Source organism: Mizuhopecten yessoensis, unplaced genomic scaffold (genome assembly GCF_002113885.1).
Source record: "Mizuhopecten yessoensis strain PY_sf001 unplaced genomic scaffold, ASM211388v2 scaffold3339, whole genome shotgun sequence".
Lineage (NCBI taxonomy): Eukaryota > Metazoa > Mollusca > Bivalvia > Pectinida > Pectinidae > Mizuhopecten > Mizuhopecten yessoensis.
The window spans coordinates 248,240-261,086 of record NW_018404995.1 but is presented as its reverse complement, the minus strand read 5'-3'; the positions used below and the strand labels follow the sequence as shown (position 1 = coordinate 261,086).

The 12,847-nt window shown below is 36.2% G+C and overlaps 2 protein-coding genes across 3 annotated transcripts in view; one reads left to right on the top strand and one right to left on the bottom strand.

Annotated features, from left to right (window-relative positions):
• Positions 1 to 7,211: 7,211 nt before the first annotated feature.
• Positions 7,212 to 8,544, top strand: LOC110447360 (transmembrane protein 11-B, mitochondrial-like). Its single transcript, XM_021492987.1, has 2 exons — positions 7,212 to 7,277; positions 7,890 to 8,544. Exons 1-2 carry the CDS (start codon positions 7,261 to 7,263, stop codon positions 8,407 to 8,409), a joined length of 537 nt encoding a protein of 178 aa, XP_021348662.1. The 5' UTR covers positions 7,212 to 7,260; the 3' UTR covers positions 8,410 to 8,544.
• Positions 8,545 to 10,930: 2,386 nt separating this feature from the next.
• LOC110447369 (dehydrogenase/reductase SDR family protein 7-like) overlaps positions 10,931 to 12,847 on the bottom strand; it is a 10,767-nt gene continuing 8,850 nt past the window's right edge. For both annotated transcript variants that reach the window (XM_021493006.1, XM_021493005.1), the window contains 2 exons: positions 11,845 to 11,997; positions 10,931 to 11,208 (listed from right to left, as the gene is read on the bottom strand). In XM_021493006.1, the coding sequence (XP_021348681.1) occupies positions 10,997 to 11,208; positions 11,845 to 11,997 (365 nt within the window). In that variant the 3' untranslated portion in view covers positions 10,931 to 10,996. The remainder of the gene's footprint in view (positions 11,209 to 11,844; positions 11,998 to 12,847) is intronic.

The following is a 12,847-nucleotide window of genomic DNA, read 5'->3' as shown; positions in this document are numbered from 1 at the left end:
TCATAGTGAGGTTAGTCCACAGGTAGTTCTTGTATCTGTCATAGTGAGGTTTGTCCACAGGTATTTCTTGTGTCTGTCATAGTGATGTTAGTCCACAGGTAGTTCTTGTGTCCGTCATAGTGAGGTTCGTCCTCAAGTATTTCTTGTATCGGTCATAGTGAGGTTAGTCCAAAGGTATTTCTTGTGTCCGTCATAGTGAGGTTAGTTCACAGGTATTTCTTGTGTCTATCATAGTGAGGTTCGTCCCCAGGTATTTCTTGTGTCCGTCATAGTGAGGTTAGTCCACAAGTATTTCTTGTGTCTGTCATAGTGAGGTTCGTCCCCAGGCATTTCTTGTGTCCGTCATAGTGATGTTAGTCCACAGGTATTTCTTGTGTCTGTCATAGTGAGGTTCGTCCACTGGTATTTCTTATGTCTGTCATGGTGAGGTTTGTCCACAGGTATTTCTTGTGTCCGTCATAGTGAGGTTAGTCCACAAGTATTTCTTGTGTCTGTCATAGTGAGGTTCGTCCACAGGTAGTTCTTGTGTCTGTCATAGTGAGGTTCGTCCTCAAGTATTTCTTGTATCTGTCATAGTGAGGTTCGTCCACAGGTATTTCTTGTATCGGTCATAGTGAGGTTAGTCCACAGGTATTGCTTGTGTCCGTCATAGTGAGGTTAGTTCACAGGTATTTCTTGTTTCTGTCATAGTGAGGTTCGTCCACAGGTATTTCTTGTGTCTGTCATAATGATATTAGTCCACAGGTATTTCTTGTGTCTATCATAGTGAGGTTCGTCCTCAAGTATTTCTTGTATCGGTCATAGTGAGGTTCGTCCACAGGTATTTCTTGTGTCTGTCATAGTGAGATTTGTCCTCAAGTATTTCTTGTATCGGTCATAGTGAGGTTAGTTCACAGGTATTTCTTGTGTCTGTCATAGTGAGGTTCGTCCACAGGTATTTCTTGTGTCCGTCATAGTGAGGTTAGTCCACAGGTATTTCTTGTGTCCGTCATAGTGAGGTTAGTCCACAAGTATTTCTTATGTCCGTCATAGTGAGGTTCGTCCACAGGTATTTCTTGTATTGGTCATAGTGAGGTTAGTCCACAGGTACTTCTTGTGTCCTTCATAGTGAGGTTAGTTCACAGGTATTTCTTGTGTCTGTCATAGTGAGGTTCGTCCACAGGTACTTCTTGTGTCCGTCATAGTGAGGTTAGTCCACAAGTATTTCTTGTGTCTGTCATAGTGAGGTTCGTCCACAGGTATTTCTTGTGTCCGTCATAGTGAGGTTAGTCCACAAGTATTTCTTATGTCCGTCACAGTGAGGTTCGTCCACAGGTATTTCTTGTATCGGTCATAGTGAGGTTAGTCCACAGGTACTTTTTGTGTCCGTCATAGTGAGGTTAGTTCACAGGTATTTCTTGTTTCTGTCATAGTGAGGTTCGTCCACAGGTATTTCTTGTGTCCGTCATAATAATGATAGTCCACAGGTATTTCTTGTGTCGGTCATAGTGAGGTTCGTCCACTCGTATTTCTTGTGTCTGTCATGGTGATGTTAGCCCACAGGTATTTCTTATGTCCGTCATAGTGAGGTTCGTCCACTGGTATTTCTTGTGTCTGTCATAGTGAGGTTAGTCCACAGGTATTTCTTGTGTCTGTCATAGTGAGGTTTGTCCTTTGGTATTTCTTGTGTCTGTCATAGTGAGGTTAGCCCACAGGTATTTCTTGTGTTTGTCATAGTGCGGTTAGCCCACAGGTATTTCTTGTGTCTGTCATACTGAGGTTTGTCCACAGGTATTTCTTGTGTCCGTCATAGTGAGGTTAGTCCATAGGTATTTCTTATGTCTGTCATAGTGAGGTTTGTCCACAGGTATTTCTTGTATCCGTCATAGTGAGGTTCGTCCACAGGTAGTTCTTGTGTCGGTCATAGTGGGGTTCGTCCACAAGTATTTCTTGTGTCTGTCAAAGTGAGGTTAGTCCACAGGTATTTCTTGTGTCTGTCATAGTGAGGTTTAGTCCACAGGTATTTCTTGTGTCCGTCATAGTAAGGTTTCGTCCACAGGTATTTCTTGTGTCTGTCAAAGTGAGGTTAGTCCACAGGTATTTCTTGTGTCTGTCAGAGTGAGGTTCGTTCACAGGTATTTCTTGTGTCCGTCATAGTGAGGTTCGTCCACAGGTATTTCTTGTGTCTGTAATATATATATATATATTATATAGTATGCTATCCTGTACAAATGTGCAGATCACTTTGACATTATACTTGAAAATCAATCTAGATTTAGACATTTCACTCAATTACTAATCACAAATTTTCACTTTGTACTTTATTTTAACTCTAAAGGAATTTTAAAGTTGAAAATATTCTGTTTTCATGATGTTGGGGGAAACATTTTTGACAGTGTCCGTAAGGTTTTGGAATAAACTAATTAGAAGTAAGTTAATATTGATGGTAAATGGTTCCAAGTTATTACTTACATATGATGGAGATAGGCTAAAATAATTAAATATTTTCACATGTTATACAGGAAAACGCTAAAATTATTAAATATTTTCACGTGTTATACAGGAAAAGGCAACTGGGAAAATTGTCCCATTTTCTATTATATGTTTTTTTAAATGACTTAGAAGTACTTTTTAGTTGAAATGTATTGGTTTCAAGGATTACCCATTCAATATGCATAACAAACTAGAATAAGGTTTTCGTATGCATGTGATACTTCTCACATTGCTAAAATGATTGGAAGTACGTAGCGATTGATTTACTTGTTGTGGATTGATTTATCGATCAGATATTTTTGGATTGGTGTATTTATCGCAAAAGAGTGGATGGTATGAAAGGCCGTTCATGTCAAAAACGAGGTAAACTAACGCGTTAGCATTTAACGCGTTAAAACATCATTTAAAATGCTTCCCAAGTTTAACGCGTTGAATGTTGTACTTATTTTTTTAACGCGTTTAAGTGTCATAAATGAATGGACCAATCAAATGTGCAGTTACATACAGTACCTAATCATGGCTGACGACGCCAGGACCTGGGTTTTTTTCTTCAGAAAATCCTATCAACAGTGGATTACTGTTATCGTGTTTTATAGAATATTGTACTAATAATCTTATCGTGGATGAAGGATTATTTTGGCAACGAACCATAACCATTACCATAATCATTACTTAGGCCTAACGTTTATGCAGGCAAATAAGTTACATTAGTAAAGATTTCAGTTAATAATTTGACTAAATATACATCTATCAAAATGCCGAATAACACCAGTCAGTACAGAAGAACATTTAACTGAAATGTCTATAAATAAACATTGTTGTAAACCCGCCTGAATGACGTCACGCAGCAACATTCGTGACGTCATCAGGCCTTCCGTGTTTTTGCTCAAAGGTGCAGGCAGTTTCGCCTTCTTCAAACATTTCACTAATTTGAAAGTAATGTATGTGTTTAAATGTAACATATTGTATGTTTATGTTTCACAAGTCGTACTGATACGAACAGTTCCAAATGTGTGTGTGTAACAATGATTAACATTCAAATACATGGTTTTTCTTAGTTATGACTTTTGGATTATTTGTCACATGAACGGGGAAACATTTTGTTATACCTTTATTTAATTCGCAATAGGCAACAATGCCTTTGTGCTTTACACACACTTAAAACATGACAATGACATAATAAACACATATTTGCTCTCAAATATTGAGGGCATTTACATGAATTTTGTAGCAGCAAAATAACACACATTCACAAGAACATATTCATTCACAATAGTAAGCATGAACACATGTACAGGATGCAATAGACTTTAACAAAAAATTAATGCGAAGACGATAATTAATAAAATCTTAGTCAGATACAGATTCAGATTCTTTATTTCCTTATGTTTACAACACATCGGAGAGTAGACATACATATGTACAATGCATAACATAGATTACTAAAACACAATATACATGTATGTGGGTATAACATACAGAACATGCAATATTATATTTAGTTAAACAGTATTATTTCGTCGTTTTGTACTTAAATGCAAAAATTTGCCTAGTTTATTCAGATCTTTAACGATTTTGGTATTGAACAGTTCTATTAACTTAAAACACTTGGTCGTTTGTAAAAATAAGGTTTAATATATTCATGCCTAAAATCATCATAAAATTTGCATTTAAGTATAAAATGGAATTCATCTTCAACATCATTAACGTTACAGAATGTACAAAGTCGTTGTTCTCTTGGTTGATTTCTGTACCTGTCTTGCTCCATATTTAAACTATGTGAGCTTCGCTTTACCTGGATTCCGCTGGCCCTATATGAATTGGTGCATGTACATTCACTTATTGGAGTATATATTGACAAACAATATATACCATAAAAAGCGTGAGTTTTGCTCTTTTCATATGATATAAAATTTATCTGTATTTAACGTAGATTTATAAGCAGATGACATTGGTTAATATTCTATATAACTAGTTTGTTAACTGAAAAAACGGTTAACGTTTTGTTAACAAATAACTAGCAGTAAATTGTAGACAATGTAATTGGTACATATTGTTCAACGTCATGAGGTAGAAGCTCACGGTCACTAGATACAAATGAAACATAAAACATGGCAAGAATCTGGATTTGCGAATTTTCATAAAAATGGTACACTTTTTGTATAAAGTAACGCAAGGAATATTTCCGCAAAGTTTTCATGTCACAGGGTCAAAGGTCAAGGTCGTGGACACTTGGGGAGACTGAAATTGCAAAGTTCCTAAAAAACAGTACACTTTTTATATACACTTACACCGACACTTTGGAAGACTAAAAATGCAAATTTTCCCCAAAAAGGTACAATTTCTGTATATACGAAAAATGTTTTGGTAAAGTTTCGAAGTCATAGTTGAAGTTAAATGTCGCCGACACTTCAGACGACAAAAATGCCCAATTTCTCATTTACGGTACACCTTTTGTATACGCTTCTACATTTATAAAATTGTAGAAAATAACATTTCGGCAAAGTTGTAAGGTCACGTGGTTAAGTTCAGAGTCACAGACACATCAGGCGACTGAACATACTTATTTTCTCCAAAAAAACGCATCCCTGCACATATACATTAGATAGTTGTAGGTAATTGTGCCAAGATGATTTTGACGAAATTTCAATTTTCTCAGAAACCTAGGACCCATTAAATTTAGTTGCGGAAACAGGCGAAGACAGCTGGGAATTCAATAGCTTCAAAAATTCAACTAGTTCTGAAACTTAATGTGATAGATCATATGTTGTTGATAGGTCATATTATTCACATCAATGTAATTGTTTAGACTACAAAACTTGAGGAGAGATGTGGCACTAGGGAGGGCAGAATTTCTGACCGATGACCAATTTGAGAACATAGTAGCGGCTGTAAAGTCCACGGAGCAGGAACTACTGTCTTCTTGTCGCGATTCAGATATGGTGCACGTAATAACTCCGTAAATGGAGATGCAATGGATAGCGCACTTGCCTTTCACCAAGGCGGCCGGGGTTCGATTCCCCGATCGGACGTGAAAAGGTTGGTGTCACCTGCCTAACTACGTGGGTTTTCTCCGGGTACTCCGGTTTCCTCCCACACTAATACCCCCACGCGCTAACATCTGGGCCAACAAGAGTGATTAATATAAGTTGAAATAACTTGTTTCATAACTGTTGTTAAATAAATAAAGTTTATATTATATATGATAACTCCGACAGCACTTAGCAGCTGGTTTACGTAAGAGGTGGATGGCGCCGGAATTGACCACTCAAACCAGGTTTCTAACTGCTCAATCATGTATGCACCCTCCACAAAATGGGCAGAGGTAGATAGTGTTAACCCTACCTGTCGCGTACCTTGGGTACACTTTGCGTTTAGCTCCATTTATCATGGTTATCGAACTTCATGTGTATATTCACCTTCAGAGTACTAGGTTGAGGCTACCCAAAATGGAACACATTTTAAAGAAAAATATTAACTTTCTGAAAGACTGATTTTTTTTTACTGTAATGAAACAATACATGTCTTAAGCCTTCCTCTTATGTATTTCTTGGGTATCAACAGCATGTGTGTCTATTTATAGAGCTCATTAAAGTGCGTCAGGTTCACTTATAATTTTTTGGCTGGTCGAGTACCCAAAATGGAAGATTTCATCATATACTATCAGTAAGTCAGTTTATGAAAATGACTTGACAGCATTTTAATAATTTTCTTCACTTCATTAAACAAGTTTTGACAATTTCTTACAAATTTTACTCATTTATTACCTAAAAATTCATTTCATCATATGGTTTCCATGTTTAGAAATATGATCGAAAATTGATGTTTTCGCTTCGTACTGTTTCCCTGGATAATTATAAGAAGGTGATCTTCTTTCATCACAAGGGTGTAGGGTGAGGGTACCCAAAATAGAACTGTACTCGAAATGGAATACTTTGATAAAAATGACACAGCAATTATTATTTTGCAATAAAAAATAATGGTACATATTCTCAATCAAAATTTAAATAGTTTTATGCATTTTGAACATATAGCATCTGTCTACTTCTTAAACATTGCTCATAAACTCAATTGAAATAATAAAAAAAATGAAATAAAAAAATCCAATGAAACAGTACGATGCGAAAACATATAGTTATAACTGCATTTTGGTTTCACAATACTGATATGTAATTAGGACGCATCTGATTGGTTGTTAAGTCTAACGCGTAAGCATTTAACGCGATAAAATATTTTTTGACGCGATGATAAACATGTATTTAACGCGTTAAAGATAGTTGTAACGCGTTAAATGCTATCATGTTAAATATACACTTGTATCGCGCGTTACAACTATTTTTAACGCGTTAAATCCTTGTTTAAAATCCTTGTTTAACGCGTTAGTTTATCTCGTCTTTGACATGAACGGCCTTTCATAGTATGGCTTTATTGCTTTGATAACAGTGGGTTGATTTATTGATTGTAAAAGTGAGGACTGATTTTACGATTAGATAGATGTGGATTGATTGAATGGATAACAGGTACAGTGGATGGGTTTACATTACCCCGAGCGACAGAATAAACCACATTCATCAGGTTTTTGCTTAGATAAGTCCATGTCGGAGTAAAATTATATAGAATAGTTTGTGCTTTTTGTTCTATATATTGCGGTTTTCTACATCTCTGGTCTTGTGCATTTTAGTTGTATCTGGTAGGAACCGGCGAGTTTTATTTGTCACCTGCCTACTATGGATGGCTAATTTGGTTAGGAAAGAAGAGTTACTCCCCTTAGGATACCTCTTTCCGAAAATGGCAGACACTTGCAGGTTTGTTATTGAAGGACAGATTCTATCCTTATTTTGTATTTTTGCAGTATCATTGGGCTTTTAAAACAGTATCGAAATTCGAAGCTATTGATGCGAAATTTAGTGTCGTATATACTGTTTGTCATCCTCTTAAAGAAACAAGATGCTTAGATGGTCGAAAACACATGCCGCCAAATTCAAATTGCTGGAAACATGCGTTGATTTTGATCGGTACATTTAAGCTTTTAGGATATATCCATTCACTTATAAACTCAGTTTTAGTTACTTCCAATAATTTCCTTAACTCATTCCATTTATCTGCAGGTCGCCAGGCCTTATGACCTAATCTGAACGAAACCATCCCCTCCCCATCAAGCACACGATGTAACTAGACTAATACACAAGCTGATTCAAATTAATAAACTATACAAGTTTTGTGAACACCAAGATCTTGTTATGATAAAAGAGCCGAATTTTTAATCTAAATTTAACGGAATTTAAAGGTCAGTATTAGTTACCCAGGATCATAATCATCACTAATGGTGGAGATATTAACCATAAAATGGGTATTACTAGAACAACTGATATATTTGTAGATATTTACATGAAATGAACCATTTTCTTCTGTTATAGAGAGAAGGGTAGCAATGGACGACCTAGCACTGTAATTATAAGGGAGCCAGATGAAGAAGGAGGTGGTGGTATAAGAGACTGTGAGCTTGAACTGGAGAGAGCTTCAGAAGCTGAAACAAAGACAATTATTATTGAGACCTGTAAACTTGGTGATGTGACAGCACGATGGATAAGAGTTGGAAACTGTCTGCATAAAACAACAGTTGTGTCTGGGGTCATCTCTATGGGCTGCATGTATTTCTATCCAAGCCACAGCTATATTTATTTACCACTTGGACTGGCCAGTGTTACCTTTGCTGGAGTGTATGCTGTTTCTTGGCAGTTTGATCCTTTCTGTAAATACCAAGTGGAACACAATGTGCACAGACTTGAGAAACTTCCTCTGCACAATATTGCCTCCAGTACACCAGTAGTGCTGATTTTCCGTGATGACTACCGACGCAAGGTTCTACATAATTTTGTAGCATTGGCAGCAACAGGACTTTGTGCATGGAAAATCTACAAATTGTTCATCGAGTGATCATTCGATACTCAGAACGTGTAGTTAAAACCTTTTTAAAAGACTTTCAAATCCAGTCAGATAAAGTGCTTTGTATCATTAATATCTTAATTTGTATGTTAGAGTGTATTACATTTAAATAAAATCACAAATGAATCTACCTGGGTAAATTTATAAGTATATTTATCATGCATATTGTTACAAAAACAATGACAATTTACTTATTTTGGGTATTTGCACATTATCCAGTACTTGTTAGTGTATGTAGATTAGTGATGGGCAATCAATTTAAAATCATAATCGATAAACGGTTTGTAATCGGAAGTAGTAAAACGATCAATGATCAGTTGCATTATAAATACTATAATTTTATGCAACTGAATACCCAAATAAAGTGAGAGTTGTTCACTTTATATCAGGTTTCATTCTTTTATAATGTGCATATTTTGTTCCAAAATGGTTAATTACAACTCCTTATATATTTTCAATTTTATGTTTACAAATTGTAGGGTGGTGTAACACGCGAGTGAAATCTGTTCAGACCCAGAATTTCTGCTCACTGGCCCGAGCTTGACCAGTCCGTGGGGGTCACTTCTCTCATCTGCTTATGGCTCCCATTGGTCAGTCTTATCAGGTGGTTTCAAGTTAGCGTCCCTTTCAAGTCCCTTCAAAATTTCTTCACTCTCTTTTAAGATACTGAGGTGACAGGATCACCTTTTATTTGTCTTGTCGTTTAAATTTTGGGTATATGACATTTTATCTCTGATTAAACTAGAACTGCAAGCCAAAGGCTAAATAATACCCCCCACTCATTTATAAAGCAGAATTGTAAGCTAAAGGCTTACTAAGGCAAAGTATTGCAAAGCAATCCATAGTCTCCTACTAGTAATGATTTCTTTATTGACTGAGCTGTACACTTACCGTATTTAAGTATATAGGTCAGTGACATACTTCCTGTACTCCCTCCCAATGCCAAAACATACATGCAAAACCAAATCTTGTAAACCCAGATAAACGAGTTTTGCTGAAATCGTCCTAGCACTAGTACCGTAGTTAAGGAAGAGATGTCAGGATAAAGAATTTTGACAAAGGGCCATAACTCCTTAAAAAGGGTTGAAATGAAAACATACTACCTTGATGCATGAAATCAGGGGGTAATTACCATATCTGTAAACTGTCATTGAAATCCCCCCAGTAGTTTAGGAGATAGACCAAGGTTTTTTCAACAACGGCCATAACTCCTTTTAAAAGGGTCGGAATGAAAAATTACTACTTGGATGCACAACTTCAAGGGGCAGATATCACATCTGTAAATGTTCTTTGAAATTGGCCCAGTAGATTAGGAAAAGTTGTCAGGACAAGGGTTTTTCAAGAAAGGGCCATAACTCCATAAAAAAGGGTTGGAAAAAATATACCTGGATGCACAACATCAGGGAGTAGTTATCATATCTGAAAACTTCCACTGAAATAGGCCGCATAGTCTTGGATATCATTGTTATTGAGTACAAAACACATTTAGTTAGTTCGACTAAACACGTTTCGCCATGACAAATAATAATGTACGAATAATTATGTCCAAAATACATTTGGTAAGTTAGATTAAACATGTTTCATCATGACAAATAATTATGTACAAATAATCATGCACAAAACAAGTAAGGTGTTCCATTCTCCTGAACTTGTAATAAACTCCCCTGTTCTCGGGTGTGCAATTAATCATATGCACCATGATAACGAATTAAAGTGAATGTGCAGCTGAAAAGACGAGCTGGTATGTCTGTCATTGGGGTATGAATAAAGTAATTAATGTCAAAAGTGGACAGGGATATCAGTCTCCACTATTAAACATGGTCTGTTTGGTCTGGTCTCAAATTTATGCCTGAGCTGATCTGAGCCCATTAGTCAGATCAATAAGCCTATTTCTTATTCGTACTAACCGAATGTGTTTTGTACCTAATTATTTGTACATAAATATATGTCATGACGAAATGCGTTTAATTGTACTAACTAAATGTGTTGTGTACTCAATTACATAGATTCTTAAGGTACAAAACACAGTTAATATCAAATGTGTTTTGTCGGCCATCAAAGTTTTGGAGTAGTTGTGTGGGCAAGCATTTTTCAACAAAGGTCAATACCTTCGTAAAAAGGGTCAGAATGAAAAAAATAATACCTGGATGCACAATATCAGGTGGTAGTTATCATGTCTGGAAACTTTCGTTGAAATTAATCCATAACTTTAGAAGGAGTTGTCCGGACAAAAAGTAACAGGATTTTTTCAACAAAGGGCCATAACTTTGCAAAAAAGGGTCAATGAAAATATAATGCCTGGCTGCACAACTTCAGGTGGTAGTTATAATATCTGGAAAGTTTCATTAAATTTGGTCCATTACTTTCGAAGGAGTTGTCAGGACAACCTTTTTCTACAGAAGGACAGACAAGCTGATTCCAGTATACCCCTCGCAACGTATAATGACCTTGGCTTATTTAATTTCTTGATAGGAGACACAAACAGATTTTGTATGTACAGAAGTAGCTCCAATTTATGTATTGCATGTTTATTTCACAAATGCATTATATATAGGCGAAAACCATAAAAAATATGAGATCAATTATTTTTCAGATATTGTTTCCTGCTGGAGTTGGCACGATGTTTCATTATGAAAAAATAGATGTAAGGAGATAATGTTCTTAACACAATAGCCAGTCTATGGTGTAAAGGCCCCAACACAACTTCATCTCGTCTCTCTATCACGGACAACAGGATCTGGCGGGCTACATACTCTGGCTTCATCCCATTCGTTATGTCTTTTTCCTCAACTAAAATGAAAATCATCAATTTGAGTAGGTTATCAACTACATCAAGAAAGAAACAAAGTTTGCAATGAGAAGGAAACTTATACTTCGCACGAAAGAAACAAAGTTTGCAATGACAAGGAAATTTATACCTGGTTCCCTACAAGTGAATTGGATTGCACCATGTCTGTGTAGTCATAGAACATCACCAAACTTGTTACAGCTGACATCACTTGCAAGATGATTCAGAGGTTGAAGGTGAAGACGGAAATTTATTGAAACAATTTTCTTTCAAATATTGATCAGAATGCTATCTAACTTCAACAAATTGTTCACCAAGGCATCGAGAAGAAGTTCATGAACATTGAAGACTCGACGATACAAGTTTTTTATGGTGACTTTCTCTTTTTTACACTGAATTAAATGTGATAAAACAATTCTACAAGTGTCCACATAGATATGAAGAGTAACTTCCTACAAGTGTCCACATAGATATGAAGAGTAACTTCCTACAAGTGTTCACATAGCTATGAAGAGTAATTTCCTACAAGTGTCGTCCACATAGACATATGTAGTCGGCAAGAGTAAACTTTCTGCAATATTTATCCATTTCTTTTTCTTGTTTATGCATGCATAAATAATCAGTAAAATCAACCTTACCACCATATGGCGACCCGTCCCCAGTAACGGCGTTCTTGGACAGGTTGGTTTGGATATAGCTGGGACACACCACACACACATCTATGTCCCTGTGAGCCACCTCAGCCTTCAGACTGTCATGGAATGCATGGAACGCGTGTTTTGATGCTGCATCTGTAACATTAGATATAGAAAAACTAGGACTCTTATCAGAGTGGAGGAGAACCAACATCTTGGTTGCTGATGGTCGAAAGTTTGTGGTAATAGGAATCAGAGATGGATACCTAACGGAGTTCCATCGCGGTAGGTAAATACAAAATGTATATAAGATGGAGCATTTACATCTAGATTCCGTGATTTATTTACGGTTTACATGTATCGGCTAGCTAGGCTTAGGTATAGAAGTAATTATCACTGACTAAATATATTGTATACAGGAAAACATAACAATGCTGTAAAGACCACTTAGGTGACATTGATAATGCTCAGGATTTAATTGCGAGCAGTATTATATTTATGAAACCATTCTTGTGCTCAAACTTTGATTCTGTGCTCAAGCTCAACTTTTTATTGCAGTGATACATGAATAAATAAAAACAAAACATGTTTAGTCAACAATTGGAAAGAAGTGTGGTGATCAAAGCAAAATGCTGGCTAAAATGATTACAATGTTCTTTTTGTTCCATATCACTTGATTGAAGCGAGTCTCAAGAAAGCTGGTTTGAGTACAGAATTCATGCTTGAGCATGAGAATGGTTTCATGAATACAGGCCCAGAAATATTAGATAATTCTAATTAGAATAAAATATTCCTGTGTGAGACGATTCTAACACAAATCACAGATATTATCTACAGTACGTTGTTGTGCTGAACAAATTTTTATCGCTTTGACTTTGTCCATTTTTTTATGAAACTGTACCACACTTTAAACCTACACTAAACAAGGAGAGTGAAACCTACACTAAACAAGGAGAGTTAAAACCTACACTAAACAAGGAGAGTGAAACCTACACTAAACAAGGAG